Genomic DNA, 21,385 nt, shown 5'->3' on the forward strand with positions numbered 1-21,385 from the left:
TCGTTACGTGGACCAGTGGATTGCAGGTAGTTTTAACTATTATGCTGATGGAATAGCACCAACTTATTATGGGTTCTAGATTTGTTAAACAACAAAATTATATTTTAACTAAATTAATGCAATAGGCCACAATTATAACATTATCAGAAAAAGGTACAATATAATGCGAAACAGTTATTACATATGTCATTGATCCAGTAATGATACAAGGATAAGAATAATATTAAAAGAAACGCAAGAGATAAAATCTCATTTTTGGAAAGAAGCAGAATATGAAGATATATTAGGAAGAGAATACCATTAATTGAGGAATATAAAAACTTTCAGCTGAGAGCAATAACAGAAATAACAAATTTAGTGGAAGCAAGAGAAGAGTGGCCATATATAGATTGGACGGGAATAATAGGAAGAAATTGGACAGTACAGAATATTGGAGAAACTCTTGAAGAATAAGCAGATCAAAAGAGGTTGTTTTTTATAATAATCCCAATAGATACACAGGTTGAACCTTGGCTGGCATTAGGGGAGGAGCAAGGTTTTGAAAGAGGGAAAGGGCAGACAGGTAAGACATTAAGGGAACCACAAATAGAAGTATCTACAGTGTTGAGAGACGTTCAGTGGGTTATTCCAAAACGAGCGACAATAATAAAGGAACAATTAGGTACAAGAAAAACAGTAAGGAAAATATTGTTGACTTTAAATCCTAATATAGACACTGAACAAAACCTAAGACTAGCGTCAGGGAGACCAAGAATACAGGGAATAGAGATGGCAGGGACACCAGTAGCAATCATGAAGAGAAGGTTCCCAGAAAAGAGTGAAGAGATTAGTAAAATCTCTGATAAACGGGAAGTCGCTCTGGATAAGAGTGTCTGCTAAATGATTTAAATGTAAATGTAAATAAGAACTAGAAAACTAGCAACAAAATGGCCAAAGGAAGGAATGTTTGATGTAACAGTGTGTGAGGACATGGATACCCTAATAAAGAACTATAAAACAGGAGGAAGAGGATCAGACTTAGATATAGACTTATGAGGGACTGAGGGGTATGTTAAACAGACTGGAAAATTATGGGATAGATGAACAAAATGGTGATGGACAGAGCGAGTGGGATGATGCAAATAAGGAGGAAGGTGAAGAACTTAGACAGTATGCTGACTCTGATCAAAAACAGAGTGAGACAGAGGGACGATTATCAGAGCAAGGAGCCACGGGAGGCAAAACTATAGTAACAGAACTGGATGGAATGTCCTTTGACAATTATAGGCCAGGAGTATCAAGCCAAAATCAAGCCAAAATAGACCCTAAAGCACTGAGAGGGGAACCATTGGGGGATAAAGAAAACCCTGCAAATTACCTAGAGGATCAGCTCAAGAGGTGGCGACAAGAAACAGAAAAAGACCCAGAGGGGGATCCACTGATGACAACACTGTTCAGGACATCACTGATGGAGGCAATGCCAACGCCTATCAGAAGCAGACTGAAAGATGTGGTGGGACTAACGTCAGAATCACACAAGGAATTCTGCGACCATATTATCCACGCAATGCAGAAATACAGGAGGGATTAACAGAAACTGGCGAAGCAGTGGAGAGAGATTCGGAGAAAACTGGGACAGGTGCAGCTGGAAGAGCTGACAAGAAAGGACAAAAAGAAAACACAAGCTCAAGTGATTATTCCGACACCGCCAGAAGAGGGCGCCATGGCACCTGTTCTCCAAGGAGGTCCACAAATACCGCCTCAGCAGCAAGGCCAAAGAGTTCCTGCTGCAACAGTAGTGAATGTGTACACACAACAATCCCCTGGACAGTGGCAAAACAAAGGAAATAGAAACAGACCCCAGAATCAAGGGCACCGATCATAACAGCAGACATACCAAAATGGTGGACCAGGAGGACCGCTAGGTGTCTGCTGGGGGTGTAATCAATCAGGACATCTAGGAAGGGATTGTCCTACCAACCCACGGCTGCCTAGGCAACCACAACAGGGTAATTGGCAAAGAAATGGCCCCAGTTCGGATGTATGGCAGCAGTCTCAGACACAGGCTCCACAGGGCCCAGTGAACCTGTGGGGAGGACCAAATCAGGGATACTAGGGATGCCCAGGGAAACCTAAAGGGGAGGGTCAGCTAGTGGCAGTAACTATGCAGGCTGATGAAGAACCTATGCTAAAGGTTCAGGTGAACAACAGAGGCACACCCATGATGATAGATACTGGAGCTACTTACTCATGTGGAAGTCCAAATTATGCCTCTCACCTCCCCATGTCAGGCAAATATGCAAAGACAGTAGGATTTTCAGGACAAACACAGCTAATACCTATGACAGTTCCAGTAAAACTAGAAGCAGGAGGAAAAGCTACCTGCATACCCATATTAGTATCAGAACAAACACTGTGTAGAATGGGCATCCAAATTAAATGCACATCAGAGGGACTAATAATCAGGAAGGGGTACGTCCACAAATGATGACGGCTATGGACAAAACAGCAAATGTATATTGGATAGGGAACATAGAATCACCAGTACAAGAAGTACTAAAGAAGTGGGGAAAGTTTATTAGGGCTCAAATTCCAGAAATAAAGTTACCAAAATTAGGCTATCATTGTACACTACAATATGACCCATATCAAAATCATTTACTAGAACAACTATGGTTAAGGAAAGCATGGGGTAAACCGGCCTCCATGAGATCGCAATATTTTGTAATAGGGAAACAAGGGGCAGCAATGGAAGCACAAGATGCTCCAGGATCTGATATCATACAGACCTGGTTTGAGATACCAGGAACAGAACCTCACATAACACTTTTAGTGGCCGAGGGATATCAGGCAAAAGATCTAGGACCAATGATGAAATAGGCTAAAAATACATTAAAGTCCTATGCTTTGCAGAACTGATGGGGGGAACCACATGAAGTGGAAATAACTGAGGAAAGACAGATGACAGTAGTTAAAGAAGAAACAAAACAGGAAAAGCTAAAGGAAACAAATGGAAAGTATGATCACAGAAGACTTATGGGAAAAATATGATACAGATGTGGGTTTAGTAAATTCAGCTAATCCAATTTGCGTTAAAGTAAAGGCATACACAAGACCCCTTGGAAACAACAATACCCCAATGACACTGAAAGCAGAGGCAGGAATTCAAGCTACAATAGAGGGACAGATAAAAGCAGGGGTACTGGTTAAAACTCAGAGTGACTGTAACACGACAGTGTTACCAGTCCTAAAGGCAGACAAACAGAAGTGGAGACTGGTTCATGACCTGAGAACAGTGAATGAGGTAATTCAAGACGAGGTGCCCAATCTACACACACTGTTAACAAACATTCCACCAGATGCAAAATGGTTCTCAGTAATAGACTGATGTGGAGCATTTTTTTGTGTACCTTTAGCATAAGAAAGTAGACGCTTGTTTATATTTACTTACAAAGGACAGCAATTTATATAAACAAGGAATTAGATTGAAACAAACGATTACTCATTTTATGGAGTACAGTGGAATTATTTTCATGTTTTGTTCATAGTTAAAACGTTTGGGTGGCTGATTAAGATGTACTATAGTGAATGTTAACGAAATGTATACTTTCTTTTCCAGGAGAATGGGAGTTTCATTATCTCTCTTTGGAATGTTTCTTGAGACTGTGAACTCAGGAGAGCAGTTAGTAAAACTCAGCAATCTTATAATTAGGCCGTAAGAGGGAGCTACCAAATTAAATAAGGCCTAGCCATTTGTTTGTTTTTGCCCTACGTTTCACCAGCATACACAACCCACCTATTATTAATATTTGGTAGTTATGTACGGTTTTTTATTTTTGGTTTAGTGGATTTTTCACAGGTTAGAAATAATACACCTTAAAGGGAACATAAATTACATTTTTGGAAGTTTCTATTGCCAGAGTTTTAATTACACACATGTACATTCTCCTGATAAGAAATGTACTGAAAAAAACAATGTAAACTTGGTACAATTTTTTTTTGAAATGTTTGAAATATCGTTAAATTATATCTGAGGTAAAAGGGGAAGGAAAGGGAAAGAGACACTCACTTAAATGGGGTTGAATGACCTCTGACCTCTGTTCTGACTTTCTGGCGAGGCCTGATCACCCTCACTCGAAAGCTAGAGACATTGTGTGAGATTTATATGTAGTATGTAAACACTAATAATTAGGAAGAAGTTTATAATTTATCAATAGGCTTATGTATGATTCATACCATGACAAGGACAGAGAAAGAGAACTAGCCCTGAATGAGGGACACCTGTCGCTAGTCAATTTGACTATTCCTTGAATTACCTTATGGGATACAATTAAGTTAAGGTGTTATCAAGGGTTATCATTCTAATTTGATTTGTTATTTTGATTTAACAGACATTGTTGTTTTGTTTTTTGGGGCCGTACCTCTGGCATTAATGAGTTATCGCATGCAAGCTAACAGAATATTGCATCTAACACCTCATGAAATGCTTACAGGTTGACCCATACCAGTGCCGGTGCTTAGGGGACCATATGAGGGTCTGCCTCTAGAGCAAATTGAAAGGGAATTAGAAGGGTATATCAGGCAACTAACTGTCATACATTAAGTTATATACCAACAGGAGAGAAGCAGAGTTCTAAAACCAGAGGTATCATCTAAACCACTGCACCAGAGTACCGCATGGAAACCGACGACCGAGAGATGAGGAAGCTAAGGATGCCGAGACCCTAGTGAAGGAAGAAGGTCCAGAGCCAAAGGGACCCAACGCCGGCCCGGAGTAGAGGCCCAGAAGCAGATGGTCATTATCGGAAGAGAGCCCTGCTTGGCCCTCACAACAATGAGGACCACTTGACTGCCCTTATGGCAACCTAGAATGTCTGTCTGGGGTAATGGCAGGAGGAGGATGGGCTTGTCATAACTACAAGGACCAGCAAAACCTGGACAAATCTGGAAGTGAAAATGTTTATCTCTCAGACATGTATCCTATTCCATATTACTTTAGTGATGATAATGACTCTAGATAATATCAAAATAACTTTTTCAAATAGAGATCATGGTTAAAACAATGTTGCATGTATTTTATGTATTTTAATGTGTTAGGATACTAACACGTATATTGGAATTGTTTTGAGTAGAAATGCTGATATTGTTTATTATGAGTATAACCTTAAATGCAAAGATTGTGCTTAATAGCATAAACATAATTATTCTTATGTTAGTTACTATATTAATAATTAATACTTTTGTAAGGATTTGGGACCAATAGTCCCATATGGGGGATAAGATGAAGATTTTTCAGTAAACTATTGGATAAACAAAGTTAATCAATGACATGACGAACATATAGTCAGAATTCTCTGTTGCTAGGCAATAACTTAATTGGTTCCTTTCACTGGGTTTGTGTGTGTGTGTGAAATGGGGATCTGACCTCGGGTCGAATTCCTCGCTCTTACCTAATCCATGGCTGTCCTACCTTATCAGAGACTGAAACTAGACTGTTGCCTTTTGTCTCTCTCCTCAAACAAAGTCCTGAGAGCGGAGTCAGAGTTGAACAGAGTTCAGACTAATCATGAGTAATTACAGCATGACGGGAGGGAAGAGAGGAGTTGGGTTTGGGTATGTTTGAGAGATTGAGTGTGGACCTGTCATGTCCAACAATCAATCTTCAGGTCAAGCCAGGGAGAGCCGAGGTTGAACAGAGTTTGCATGACAAGGGCTTGATTGATTGTACTACTATTGATTCTAAACGGAATAAAAGTCCAATTTAGCCGCTATCATAGACTAAGGAAGTGGGCGGAGCGGTAGAGAGAGGGAAACTGAGGATGGTGGTGGGGGAACCCAAGAGGGAGATAAGATGTATGTGAATATGACTATATAAACGGAGAGCTGAGAGGTAGACGAGAGTTGCTCTGCAGACCAGCTCGGCTTTCGTTGCTCTATGTAATAAAGTCTATCTTGATTCTACAAAAACTCTGGAAGAACTTTGATTTTTAATAAGTATAGTGATCATTTTCCACATCAGTATGTCGTATTTTGGCTGTCAGCCAGTTTTTGGAGACTTATTTGCTCCGCCTTTCTTTTATCGTGATAAGTCCGTTATTTTGTATTCTGGCTTCGGGACCACCAGTAAAGATCCTTGTTTCACTATCTCTGCCTACTGCCTACTGTACAGTCGTGGTCAAAAGTTTTGAGAATGACACAAGTATTGGTCTTCACAAAGTTTACTGCTTCAGTGTTTTTAGATATTTTTGTCAGATTTTACTATGGTATACTGAAGTATAATTACAAGCATTCCATAAGTGTCAAAGGCTTTTATTGACAATTATATTAGGTTTATGCAAAGAGTCAATATTTGCAGTGTTGACCCTTCTTTTTCAAGACCTCTGCAATCCGCCCTGGCATGCTGTCAATTAACTTCTGTGCCACATCCTGACTTATGGCAGCCCATTCTTGCATAATCAATGCTTGGAGTTTGTCAGAATTTGTGGGTTTATGTTTGTCCACCCGCTTCTTGAGGATTGACCACAAGTTCTCAATGGGATTAAGGTCTGGGGAGTTTCCTGGCCATGGACCCAAAATGTCGATGTTTTGTTCCTCGAGCCACTTAGTTATCACTTTTGCCTTATGGCAAGGTGCTCCATCATGCTGGAAAAGGCATTGTTCGTCACCAAACTGTTCTTGGATGGTTGGGAGAAGTTGCTCTCGGAGGATGTGTTGGTACCATTCTTTTTTCATGTCTGTGTTCTTAGGCAAAATTGTGAGTGAGCCCACTCCCTTGGCTGAGAAGCAAATCGACACATGAATGGTCTCAGGATGCTTTACTGTTGGCATGACACAGGACTGATGCTAGCGCTCACCTTGTCTTCTCCGGACAAGCTTTTTTCCGGATGCCCCAAACAATCGGAAAGGGGATTCATCAGAGAAAATGACTTTACCCCAGTCCTCAGCAGTCCAATCCCTGTACCTTTTGCAGAATATCAGTCTGTCCCTGATGTTTTTCCTGGAGAGAAGTGGCTTCCTCGCTGCCCTTCTTGACACCAGGCCATCCTCCAAAAGTCTTCGCCTCACTGTGCGTGCAGATGCACTCACACCTGCCTGCTGCCATTCCTGAGCAAGCTCTGCACTGGTGGTGCCTCGATCCCGCAGCTGAATCAACTTTAGGAGACGGTCCTGGAGCTTGCTGGACTTTCTTGGGCGCCCTGGCGCCTTCTTGACAACAATTGAACCTCTCTCCTTGAAGTTCTTGATGATCCGATAAATTGTTGATTTAGGTGCAATCTTACTAGCAGCAATATAGGGCGGCGCACAATTGGCCCAGCGTCGTCCGGGTTTGGCCGGTGTAGGCCGTCATTGTAAATAAGAATTTGTTCTTAACTGACTTGCCTAGTTAAATATTGGTAAAATAAAAAAATATATCCTTGCCTGTGAAGCCCTTTTTGTGCAAAGCAATGATGAAGGCACGTGTTTCCTTGCAGGTAACCATGGTTAACAGAGGAAGAACAATGATTTCAAGCACCACCCTCCTTTTAAAGCTACCAGTCTGTTATCCTACCTCAATCAGCATGACAGAGTGATCTCCAGCCTTGTCCTCGTCAACACTCTCACTTGTGTTAACGAGAGAATCACTGACATGATGTCAGCTGGTCCTTTTGTGGCAGGGCTGAAATGCAGTGGAAATGTTTTTTGGGGGGATTAAGTTCATTTTCATGCAAAGAGGGACTGCAATTAATTGCAATTCATCTGATCACTCTTCACAACATTCTGGAGTATATGCAAATTGCCATCATAAAAACTGAGGCAGTAGACTTTGTGAAAATTTAATATTTTCTGATATAGAGGTTCTGGATGGCAGGGAGCTCGGCCCTAGTGATGCACTGGGCTGTCCACACCACCCTCTGTAGTGCTTTGCGGTCGAGGGCGGTGCAGTTGCCATACCAAGCGGTGATGCAGCCAGTCAAGATGCCCTCAATGGTGCAGCTGTCGAACTTGTTGAGGATCTGAGGGCCCATGACAAATCTTTTCAGCCTCCTGAGGGGAAAGAGGCACCATCATGCGTTCCTCACAACTGTGCGGGTGTGTGTGGACCATGTTAAGTCCATAGTGATTTGGAAACCGAGGAACTTGAAGCTCTCGACCCGCTCCACTACAGCCCTGTCGATGTGGATTGGGGAGTGCTCACCCCCGTTTACGATCAGATCCTTGGTATTACTGACGTTGAGGGAGAAGTTGTTGTCCTGACACCACACTGCCAGGTCTCTGACCTCCTCCCTGTAGGCTGTCTCATCGCTGTCAGTGATCAGGCCTACCACTGTTGCATCTTCAGCAAACTTGATGATGGTGTTGGTGTTGTGCGTGGCCACGGAGTCGTGGGTTAACAGGGAGTACAGGAGGGGACTAAGCACACACCTGTAAGGGGCCCCCATGTTGAGGGTCAGCGTGGCAGAGGTGTTGTTGCCTACCTTCACCACCTGGGGGCAGCCCATCAGGAACTCCTGGATCCAGTTGCAGAGGGAGGCGTTCAACACATAGTTATGCATGCACGCACGCACGCACGCACACACACACGCACGCACACACAAACAAACACGCACACAATCAGACACTCAAAAACAGACACACACACACACTTACGTCCGGCTGGGCCTCAGTCTTTTGTCCGAACATGGAATGACTGCCACTCGCTGATCATGTCCTATACAGAGAAGAATACGTTTTATTTCACAGTTATAGATACTGCTGTATTGGCATGTCAGCCTTGCTGCATAGAACACACAACAGCATTTCGATTTCATTTTACAGAGAGTTGAAAGTGACTCTCCCTTCTTTTAAAACAAACGTTGGTTATTACTGTCACAAGCTGATCATGTCCTATACAGAGAAGAGTAAGGTGAGTTATTATTTCACAGTTAGACATGCTGTTCTATTAAAATCAAATCCAAGTTTATTGGTCGCATACCCAGTTTAGCAGATGTTATAGCGGGTGCAGTGAAATGCTTATGTTACTAGCTCCTAACAATGCAGTAAAATATCAAACAAGTACACAAATAACACAAAATATAAATAAAAAGAAAGAAATGTCAGAACGAATCCAATTAACAACCCAAAAAGCAATGTAACAGTAATCCAAATGCAATCTATACGTATATACAAAATATTAATTTACACAAGATATACTAAGAATGATATGTACAGCAGTAGATACTGTATATTAGAGCGAGCTATGTCAAGAATCCAGTATATAAATAAATATGTGGTGTGTATAAACAGTGTAGCTAAAATTCAATGTACTGTTGTAGAAAGATTAGAATGAGCTACAGTATGTTGAAAATACAGTATTGAAATACACAGTACGAAACCCCATGGCAAAATTGATAGAATTGCAGGAAATTAGCTTACGGACCAGAGTCCGCAATATAAATATACAGTATATGTATGTGAATTAAGTGTATAGACAATTGGAGAGTATGTGAATAGAAAAGGTGTGAACAGCAGTAGTTGGTAGTGGCATGTCAGCCTTGCTGCACAGAACACACAACACCATTTTGATTTCATTTTACAGAGAACTGAAAGTGACTCACTTCTCTTTAAACAAATGTGGGTTATTAAATACACATCTTAACAAGTCTTGAATACCAACATGGAAATAATCACAACAAAAACATGTAAGTAAATCAAAGGCACAACTAAGTAGTTAGTCTGTCTGAAGAGGGCCACCTACCTCTTGGAATACGCCCTACTCCCCAACAAGTCGGGCAAGTATCTCCTAGGTTGCCTATGCTGTCCCCGGTGATGGCTCCATATAGTTGGGAGTGGGACTGTAGTCTTCTCTTCTCCGGTTCTTGTTCCTGAGGCATGATGGCCTCTGTATCCTCCTTGGAGCCACTGGATTGTCCTAAAGTGACCATAGTCTGAAACACCGTCCTATCTGCTGGGAGAAATTTAAACACAACCCCCCACCCCTGCTCTTACAAGGTGGAATTTCCCTCTTGAAGATCAGCCATGCATTCCCTCACTTTTCTCACATGAACAAGTTTGACTGATATTGTCTAGTTCTGTATTACTCTATCTATAAGCACCTTGCTGTCTCTGTTGGTCCTCTTTGTGACACCTGAAAGAATGTTGAGTTGCACTTTACAGTGTGAGGTCAACATAAACCTTCAACCTGCCTCTATAAAATAATTGTCCTGAATTAAATCTAGAGACATAGGAAGAGACAAAGACATAGGAGGCCCAAGTCCTCAACATTGCTGTAAAGACAAGACAGTAAGCATCACTGTACAGTGAGGGAAAAAAGTATTTGATCCCCTGCTGATTTTGTCCATTTGCCCACTGACAAAGAAATGATCAGTCTATCATTTTAATGGTAGGTTTATTTGAACAGTGAGAGACAGAATAACAACAAAAAAATCCAGAAAAACGCATGTCAAACATTTTATAAATTGATTTGCATTTTAATGAGGGAAATAAGAATTTGACCCCCTTTTTAGAAATATCCCAGGTGTCTTTTATACAGGTAACGAGCTGAGATTAGGAGCACACTCTTGAAGGGAGTGCTACTAATCTCAGCTTGTTACCTGTATAAAAGACACCAGTCCACAGAAGCAATCAATCAATCAGATTCCAAACTCTCCACCATGTCCAAGACCAAAGAGCTCTCCAAGGATGTCAGGGAAAAGATTGTAGACCTACACAAGGCTGGAATGGGCTACAAGACCATCGCCAAGCAGCTTGGTGAGAAGGTGACAACAGTTGGTGCGATTATTCGCAAATGGAAGAAACACAAAATAACTGTCAATCTCCCTCGGCCTGGGGCTCAATGAAAGATCTCACCTCGTGGAGTTGCAATGATCATGAGAACGGTGAGGAATCAGCCCAGAACTATACGGGAGGATCTTGTCAATGATCTCAAGGCAGCTGGGACCATAGTCACCAAGAAAACAATTGGTAACACACTACGCCGTGAAGGACTGAAATCCTGCAGCGCCCGCAAGGTCCCCCTGCTCAAGAAAGCACATATACAAGGCCGTCTGAAGTTTGCCAATGAACATCTGAATGATTCAGAGGAGAACTGGGTGAAAGTGTTGTGGTCAGATGAGACCAAAATGGAGCTCTTTGGCATCAACTCAACTCGCCGTGTTTGGAGGAGGAGGAATGCTGCCTATGACCCCAAGAACAACATCCCCACCATCAAACATGGAGGTGGAAACATTATGCTTTGGGGGTGTTTTTCTGTTAAGTGGACAGGACATCTTCACCGCATCAAAGGGACGATGGACGGGGCCATGTACCGTCAAATCTTGGGTGAGAACCTCCTTCCCTCAGCCAGGGCATTGAAAATGGGTCGTGGATGGGTATTCCAGCATGACAATGACCCAAAACACACGGCCAAGGCAACAAAGGAGTGGCTCAAGAAGAAGCACATTAAGGTCCTGGAGTGGCCTAGCCAGTCTCCAGACCTTAATCCCATAGAAAATCTGTGGAGGGAGCTGAAGGTTCGAGTTGCCAAACGTCAGCCTCGAAACCTTAATGACTTGGAGAAGATCTGCAAAGAGGAGTGGAACAAAATCCCTCCTGAGATGTGTGCAAACCTGGTGGCCAACTACAAAAAACGTCTGACCTCTGTGATTGCCAACAAGGGTTTTGCCACCAAGTACTAAGTCATGTTTTGCAGAGGGGTCAAATACTTATTTCCCTCATTAAAATACAAATCAATTTATAACATTTTTGACATGCGTTTTTCTGGATTTTTTTGTTGTTATTCTGTCTCTCACTGTTCAAATAAACCTACCATTAACATTATAGACTGATCATTTCTTTGTCAGTGGGAAAATGTACAAAATCAGCAGGGGATCAAATACTTTTTTCCCTCACTGTATTCCCCGGCTATTAAACGGCGGCTCGTGGGTCAGATGTGGCCCGTTTATCAATTTAGAATGGCCCTTTGACAGTGGAGTGTATTCATGGATGCCAAGGGAAGCCAGGCTTCCCCAAAAAAATTGACCAATTAAAAAAAAAAGTACAAAATTAAAAATTGGTCCTGGTGCACAAAAAAAAGTGCCAAGGGAAGCCAGCTTGGATTCGACATCACTCCTATCAAATCCCATTGAGAACATACATCATTGACAGAAACAATTGAATTGTTGCATCTCGTTGTGTTGTTGTCCTCTGGTGGCTAGCTAGCCAGCTAGCTAAAATTGTCCCTTTCCTAAATCAGCCATGGAGGGAGATAGGAATTTGGACTTGTGGTTTTACTTAATTCTCCATACTGGACAATGATTATAAAGGCAATTCTGATCCAACCATTAATTCATACATTGTTGTGCCCCTGGCCTGAGAGGATGGAAGTTCAATATGTAGCTAGATGTAGAAGGCTAATGTTAACTAGCTAATGTTGTCCATGAATGGGTTAGGCTAGTGTTTCTCTACAAGTAGGGTGAGTCAACATGTTTTCCTACTTGCACGAACGCACACGCACACACAAGCACACATAAATCAGAACCATGGACAGCCACATCATATTTAGCTTACGTTGATTGGGCTAAATTGTTTTTGGTATCTTTTAGATGTCACTGTATTAGACTAAGCAGAGGTGATTTGATAATGTGGAAATTTTGTAGTTGAAATGGTGCTGGAATAGTGGAGGCAGCTCCTGTTTTCTTTGCGACTTGCGGTAACCCTCTGTGGTTCTAAATCAATAGTTGTTTAGTGGTCCGAAAATGTCTGAAACATGAACTTGCTTGCCCATGCTGTAGGTCATGTAACTGTCTGTTACTGTACATGGAATATGCTTTGTGGACATCACTGGACAGAGGTTGCTATCCTTGGCTTCCCCAGTGATTATACCCACCACTACTGCCCTTTGATCAATTCTGAAAATAACGTATTTTTAAAGCAAATATTCTCCAATGGGAGAACCTGTTTTCTTGTAGTCCCGCCCATTATCTGCTGTCACTCAATATCACCCAATTTACCAGTTACAGCCAATCAGAGCTGCTAACAGGGTACAGGGTCTGTCTGCCCACCTATCAGCGCTTTCACCACAGATGAGATCACTACATTGCCTGATACACCAGCTTAACTCAGCGGTGAGTAAAAAAAAAACATGGACTCAGTTATGGCGATCATAAACCTTATCCGATCAACATCTAGCCTACAACATCGCTTGGTTCGTAGTCTGCTGAGCATCATGATCTACTTTTACATAATGATGTTTGGTGGCTAAGCAAGGGTAATAATGCTGTCAAGAGAGCAGCCTATGTGAGCTTAGGGAGGAGATAGTTGCTTTTCTCCGGAATTGCCGCCACAAGAAGGCCAACACATGTCTAGCGAAAATGCTTGATGAGGAGTTCGTATCAGATGCATTTTGTTTTTTTGTGACATCTTCAATCAATTTAATGGACTTATTGACATCATTGAAAAACTGACCGCTTTTCAAAATAAATGTGTTATTTTCTCCTCTGATTTGAGCCCAAACAAAACGCTACACTGCGCAACGAGATTTTATGAGTTTTGCACCTCGATCATACCGATAGGGCCATTGCATTTTGGTACTCCAGAAGTACATTCATTTACAATGGAACGCTGCGTTTGCCTTGCAGCATTGCGTTGCAGAGGCAGTTGCAGTGCATTGGCTTTATCGAACGAATGCATCAAACTGCAGAAATGGTAGCAGAATGAATGTTGAACTTTTGTTGCACACATATCCAGATGATGCTGCGTACCATTTTGCGTAAGAACACTATCGGTGTGATCAAGGCGTAAGTCTCGAGAGAGACTTCTTGGCAAAAGCTAGTCAACTGAGATATGCCATTCACACAGTGGCGGTCGGTGCCGCTTATGATTGAGGGAGGTCAATTTTTTTCTTTTTTTATGAGCAAGGCCTTATTTCTATTATAGCATATTGGATGACTGGCATTCATATTCCATTCACCCAGCTCAATGTAACATCGATAGGTTTAGGCTACTACATGATACTCAGTTTCCCTATACCCATCATGAGGTTGCTACAACCTAGCCTATGAATGAAAGTTTACAACGTAGGTGCACAGGTCGAGATACATTTGAGTAATCAAGATGACAGACATTGACACATTCAATACCACCTTGCATTCTCTTGCCTGCATCTAATTATTAGTCCAACAGTTGCAAACGAGAGTTTTTGTTGGACAAATTCAGGTACCGTTGAAGTCGGAAGTTTAAATGTATTTGGCTAAGGTGTATGTAAACTCAGTTTTCACAATTCCTGACATTTAATCCTAGTAAAGATTCCCTGTCTTTTACATTAAATTGTTTAACTTGGGTCAAACGTTTTGGGTAGCTTTCCACAAGCTTCCCACAATAAGTTGGATGAATTTTGGCCCATTCCTCCTGACAGAGCTGGTGTAACTGAGTCAGGTTTCTAGGCCTCCTTGCTCGCGCACGCTTTTTCAGTTCTGCCCACAATTTTTTTTGGGATTGAGGTCATTGTCCATTTGGAAGACCCATTTGCGACCAAGCTTTAACTTTCTGACTGATGTCTTGATATGTTGCTTCAATATATCCACATTCCTTCCTCATGAGGCCATCTATTTTGTGAAGTGCACCAGTGCCTCCTGCAGCAAAGCACCCCCACAGCATGATGCTGCCAGACCTGTGCTTCACGGTTCGGATGGTGTTCTTCGGCTTGCAAGGTACCCCCTTTTTCCTCCAAACATAAAGATGGTCATTATGGCCAAACAGTTATATTTTTTATTTCATCAGACCAAAGGACATTTCTCAAAAAAGTACGATCTTTGTCCCCATGTGCAGTTGCAAACCGTAGTCTGGCTTTTTTATGGCTGTTTTGGAGCAGTGGCTTCTTCCTTGCTGGGCGGCCTTTCAGGTTATGTCGATATAGGATTCGTTTTACTGTGGATATAGATACTTTTGTACCTGTTTCCGCCAGCATCTTCACAAGGTCCTTTGCTGTTGTTCTGGGATTGATTTGCACTTTTCGCACCAAAGTACGTTCATCTCTAGGAGACAGAACGTGTCTCCTTCCTGAGCGGTATGACGGCTGCGTGGTCCCATGGTGTTTATACTTGCATACTATTGTTTGTACAGATGAACGTGGTACCTTCAGGCATTTGGAAATTGCTCCCAAGGATGAACCATTTTTTTCTAAGGTCTTGGCTGATTTCCTTTGATTTTCCCATGATGTTAAGCAAAGAGGCACTGAGTTTGAAGGTAGGCCTTGAAATACATCCACAGGTACACCTCCAATTGACTCAAATGATGTCGGCGGGCCCCGGTGGCAATAAATTAACAAAACCAAAAGCTTACCTTGACTTGGAAGAGTTCCACATTTTATGTACTGCAGTGCTAGCTAGCTGTAGCTTATGCTTTCAGTACTATATTAATCCTCAAATCCTTTGATTGGGTGGACCACATGTCAGTTCATGCAGCAAGAGCTCTGGTAGGTTGGAGGATGTCCTCCGGAAGTTGTCATAATTCATGTGTAAGTCTATGGAAGGGGGTGAGAACCACAAGCCTCCTAGGTTGTGTATTGAAGTCAACGTACGGAAACTAGCTGTCCTCCGGCTACACCATGGTGCTATTCTACAGAGTGCTGTTGAGCCTACTGTAGACCTACATTGCAAAACAGTGTGTTTTAGTCAATTATTTGGTGATGTGAATATATTTAGAACAGTTTTATCTAAAAAGGGATAACTTTAATATTTCACTATTTTAATTTGTATGACATTCACTGAGGATGGTCCTCCCCTTCCTCCTCTGAGGAGCCTCCACTTCATGCATAAAATGTTTCTATGTGGGGGAAAAAACTACAAAACAAGACAGAAAATAAAGAAATGATAAAGAAATAGAACAGAATATGATGCTGGTCAACTGAGATATGCCATGCATAAAAGGTTTCCAATGTGTAAATAAAAACAAAAGATGAAGCTATGTATGTAAAAAGGAAAGTAGAAATGAATTAATGTGATGCTGGTCAACTGTGTCATTAGTACAAATGTCTTCCATTATTTAAACAACTTGATGCACTGAATTAGGCTAATCTTACAGCAATTAAAAATGAACTTTTAGCAACATTTAATTTGAATGAAAGTGCTTTATAAGATTATAATTGTGTTTGTGCATTGATTTGTATACCGGTCTTAAGAAGAGTAATCCCATGTACAAAATGTCTGCTCCCCCTGTAAATAACTTTCTTCAAATCTGGCCCCCTTTTGAATATAATTCAATAGCCCTGATGTAGGCCTTTGCAATTCAATGTCAAACTTTCTCCTTTTTATAGCTTTGGGGTACAAACCAGGAATGTGACTTGATAACAGCATGTAAGCATTTTATCTATCATCCTTTCTATAAATGTATTTTACCAATTTTGTTTTACATTACAAATCTTCAATCACATCATACAGTGCCTTCGAAAAAGTATTCAGACCCCTTGACTTGTTCCACATTTTATGACGTTACAGCTTTATTCTAAAATGGATTAAAATAATAATAATCCTCAGCAATCTATACACAATACCCCATAATGACAAAGTGAAAACAGGTTTTTAGACATTTTTGCTAATGTATAAAAATAAAACAAACGATACCATATTTACATATGTATTCAGATCCTTTGCTATGAAACTTGAAATTGAGCTCAGGTGCATCCTGTTTCCATTGATCATCCTTGAGATGTTTCTACAACTTGATTGGAGTCCACCTGTGGTCAATTCAATTGATTGGAAATGATTTGGAAAGGCACACGCCTTTGGAAAGTATTCAGACCCCTTGACTTTTTTCCACATTTTGTTAGGTTACAACCTTATTCTAAAATTGATTGAATTGTATTTTTTTCTAATCAATCTACACACAATACCCCATAACGACAAAGAAAAAACAGGTTTTAGACATTTTTGCTAATTTATGAAAAATAAAAATCTGAAATATCACATTTACATAAGTATTCAGAACCTTTACTCAGTACTTTGTTGAAGCACCTTTGAGAGCGATTAAATCCTCAAGTCTTCTTGGGTATGACGCTACAAGCTTGGCACCTGTATTTGGGAAGTTTCTCCCATTCTTCTCTGCAGATCCTCTCAAGCTTTGTCAGGTTGGATGGGGAGCATTGCTGCACAGCTATTTTCAGGTCTCTCCAGAGATGTAAGATCGGATTCAAGTCCGGACTCTGGCTGAGCCACTCAAGGACATTCAGAGACTTGTCCCCGAAGCCACTCCTGCGTTGTCTTGGCTGTGTGCTTAGGGTCGTTCTCCTGTTGGAAGGTGAACCTTCGCACCAGTCTGAGGTCCTGAGTACTCTGGAGCAGGTTTTCATCAAGGATCTATCTGTACTTTGCTCTGTTCATCTTTCCCTCGATCCCGAGTAGTCTCCCAGTCCTTGCCGCTGAAAAACATCCCCACAGCATGATGCTGCCACCACCATACTTCACTGTAGGGATGGTGCCAGGTTTCCTCCAGACGTGACGCTTGGCATTCAGGCCAAAGAGTTCAATCTTGGTTTCATCAGACCAGCGAATCTTGTTTCTCATGGTCTGAGAGTCTTTAGGTGCCTTTTGGCAAACTCCAAGCGGGCTGTCATGTGCCTTTTACTGAGGAGTGACTTCCATCTGGACACTCTACCATAAAGGCCTGATTGGTGGAGCGCTGCAGAGATGGTTGTCCTTCTGGAAGGTTCTCCCATCTCCACAGAGGAACTTTAGAGCTCTGTCAGAGTGACCATCGGGTTCTTGGTCACCTCCCTGACCAAAACCCTTCTCCCCTAATTGCTCAGTTTGTCAGAGCGGCCAGCTCTAAGAAGAGTCTTTGTGGTTCCAAACATCATTCCATTTAAGAATGATGGAGGCCACTGAGTTCTTGGGGACCTTCAATGCTGCAGAATTATTTTGGTACCCTTCCCCAGATCTGTGCCTCGACACAATCCTGTCTCGGAGGTCTACGGACAATTCCTTCGACCTCATGGCTTTGTTTTTGCTCTGACATACACTGTCAACTGTGGGACCTTATGTAGACAGGTGTGTGCCTTTCCAAATCATGTCCAATCAATTGAATTTACCACAGGTGGACTCCAATCAAGTTGTAGAAACATCTCAAGGATGATCTCATAGAAAAATGGTCTGAATACTTATGTAAATAAGGTATCCGTTTTTTTTTTTTTATATATTCGCAAAGATTAAAAAAAACAGTTTTCGCTTTGTCATTATGGGGTATTTTGTGTATATTGCTGAGTTACATATATATATATATATATATATATATTTAATCCATTTTTGAATAAGGCTGTAACGTAACAAAATGTGGAAAAAGTCAAGGGGTTTGAATACTTTCCGAAGGCACTGTATATAAGGTCCCACAGTTGATAGTGCATGTCAGAGCAAAAACCAAGCCATGAGGTCAAAGGAATTGTCTGTAGAGCTCTGAAACAGGATTGTGTCGAGGTTCAGATCTGGGGAAGGGTACCAACAAATGTCTGCAGCATTGAAGGTCCCCAAGAACACAGTGGCCTCCATCATTCTTAAATGGAAGACTCCTCCTATAGCTGATGGAAGCCACTCCTCAGTAAAAGGCACATGACAGCCCACTTGGAGTTTGCCAAAAGGCACCTAAAGACTCTCAGACCATGAGAAACAAGATTCTCTGGTCTGATGAAAACAAGATTGAATTATTTTGCCTGAATGCCAAGCGTCACGTCTGGAGGAAACTTGGCACCATCCCTACGGTGAAGCATTGTGGTGGCAGTATCATGCTGTGGGAATGTTTTTCAGCGGCAGCGACTGGGAGACTAGTCAGGATCGAGGCAAAGATGAACGGAGCAAAGTACAGAGAGATCCTTGATAAAAAACTGCTCCAGAGCGTTCATGACCTCAGACTGGGACGAAGTTTCACCTTCCAACAGGACAACGACCCTAAGCACACAGCCAAGACAATGCAGGAGTGGCTTCGGGACAAGTCTCTGAATGTCCTTGAGTGGCCCAGCCAGAGCCCGGACTTGAACCCGATCGAACATCTCTGGAGAGACCTGAAAATAGCTGTGCAGCGACACTCCCCATCCAACCTGACAGAGCTTTAGAAGATCTGCAGAGAAGAATGGGAGAAACTCCCCAAATACAGGTGTGCCAAGCTTGTAGCGTCATACCCAAGAAGACTCGATGCTGTAATCCCTGCCAAAGGAGCTTCAACAAAGTACTGAGTAAAGGGTCTGAATACTTATGTAAATGAGATATCAGTTTTTTATTTTTAATAAATTAGCAAACATTTCTAAAAAACAGTTTTTTGGGGGTCATTTAGGTTATTTTGTATAGATTGATGAGGGGGAAAAAACTATTTAATCCATTTTAGAATAAGGCTGTAACGTAACAACATTTGGAAAAAGTCAAGGGGTCTGAATACTTTCCGAATGCACTGTATAATGGACTACCTTTCATAATTTTCAAGAATTTAATGGCGCCCTCCAGAGGAAGTTGCCGCCCCCCTTTCGTAATTCCTGTCCTAGAGCGGAAATGCTCGTTTAGGTTCCACTGCCAAAAAATTACCTAGGCTCCTAATACAAATTCACAAATTGGGGGTGGGAACATTGTGGTGATTTCCACATGGAGTGGAGAAACAACAACAAATATTAGCTAGCTATCTTGCTAACCTTATCTAGCTAGCTAATGTTATCTGTTGTTGATAGGTTTTTTTTACTACACCATATTCAAAAGATTAGCCAGCTGGCTAGGCTATGGCTGGTTCTGGAGCTGGATTTGTCATAAGCATTTAGGGAATACTTCGCCACAGATGGATAGAGTAAACCAGTTTCTTTGACTTTACCATCTATTGTTATCTCCAAAGTTTTGGCATCTTCCATCATTTGCAGCCGTGAATCCGCCATAGAAATAGTTAGAAATAATCAAATGAAACTCTGGTAATAATGGTAAGTATTGAACGGTTTGGGATAGAGACGCATTTCTTACATTGTAATGGACACGCGGTGCAGCCTTTGGTATGCTGCTGGCAGGCAAAGAATGTCAGCCCATGCTCATGGTTCTCACAGGGGAAGTGAAATGATAGGTTACAATGACTTTGCTAATGATGCACGCCGCAAATGATATCAACACCCTGGCTCGTGTTCATATACAGCGGCATCACACGGCGAAACAGAGGATTCCCATTTATTGTCATTGGAAGGAAAGCGGTGAGAAGCGGAATGGGAGGGGAAGCTGAACAGGGCGGGACATAGTTGGGGAAAGCTGAACTTTATGAAAATCCTCCTCGAGAACGCGGCCAGAGCGACCAATCCAAGCTCAACATAGCTTCTAGAACCTACTGGATTGGCTGACAATGGCTGTTGATACTAATGATGGGAAGTTCGGCTCTGCAATAGGTAAGCAGCTTGGTTTGAAGAAATCAACTGTGGGAGCAATTATTAGGAAATGGAAGACATACAAGACCACTGATAATCTCCCTCGATCTGGGGCTCCACGCAAGATCTCACCCCGTGGGGTCAAAATGATCACAAGAACGGTGAGCAAAAATCCCAGAACCACACGGGGGGACCTAGTGAATGACCTGCAGAGAGCTGGGACCAAAGTAACAAAGCCTACCATCAGTAACACACTATGCCGCCAGGGACTCAAATCCTGCAGTGCCAGACGTGTCCCCCTGCTTAAGCCAGTACATGTCCAGGCCCATCTGAAGTTTGCTAGAGTGCATTTGGATGATCCAGAAGAGGATTGGGAGAATGTCATATGGTCAGATGAAACCAAAATAGAACTTTTTGGTAAAAACTCAACTCGTCGTGTTTGGAGGACAAAGAATGCTGAGTTGCATCCAAAGAACACCATACCTACTGTGAAGCATGGGGGTGGAAACATCATGCTTTGGGGCTGTTTTTCTGCAAAGGGACCAGAATGACTGATCCGTGTAAAGGAAAGAATGAATGGGGCCATGTATCGTGAGATTTTGAGTGAAAACCTCCTTCCATCAGCAAGGGCATTGAAGATGAAACGTGGCTGGGTCTTTCAGCATGACAATGATCCCAAACACACCGCCCGGGCAACTAAGGAGTGGCTTCGTAAGAAGCATTTCAAGGTCCTGGAGTGGCCTAGCCAGTCTCCAGATCTCAACCCCATAGAAAATCTTTGGAGGTAGTTGAAAGTCCGTGTTGCCCAGCGACAGCCCCAAAACATCACTGCTCTAGAGGAGATCTGCATGGAGGAATGGGCCAAAATACCAGCAACAGTGTGTGAAAACCTTGTGAAGACTTACAGAAAACGTTTGACCTGTGTCATTGCCAACAAAGGGTATATAACAAAGTATTGAGAAACTTTTGTTATTGACCAAATACTTATTTTCCACCATAATTTGCAAATAAATTCATTAAAAATCCTACAATGTGATTTTCTGGATTTTTTTCCCTCATTTTGTTTGTCATAGTTGACGT

At 42.0% G+C, this 21,385-nt stretch overlaps 1 protein-coding gene across 3 annotated transcripts in view; it reads right to left on the reverse strand.

Moving 5' to 3' along the window:
* Positions 1 to 21,385, reverse strand: part of LOC311100670 (transmembrane protein 106B-like) — a 35,984-nt gene that overhangs the window by 9,274 nt on the left and 5,325 nt on the right. For 2 of the 3 annotated variants that reach the window (XM_084141606.1, XM_084141607.1), the window contains exons 2-3: positions 9,695 to 9,901; positions 8,608 to 8,668 (exon numbers count right to left, since the gene is read on the reverse strand). In XM_084141606.1, coding sequence (XP_083997732.1) covers positions 8,608 to 8,668; positions 9,695 to 9,881 — 248 coding nt within the window. In that variant the 5' untranslated portion in view covers positions 9,882 to 9,901. Of the gene's footprint in view, positions 1 to 8,607; positions 8,669 to 9,694; positions 9,905 to 21,385 lie in introns of all 3 variants that reach the window. The other variant, XM_084141605.1, reaches the window with a different exon arrangement.

This window comes from Coregonus lavaretus (assembly GCF_964263955.1).
Source record: "Coregonus lavaretus genome assembly, chromosome: 25".
Taxonomy (NCBI): domain Eukaryota; kingdom Metazoa; phylum Chordata; class Actinopteri; order Salmoniformes; family Salmonidae; genus Coregonus; species Coregonus lavaretus.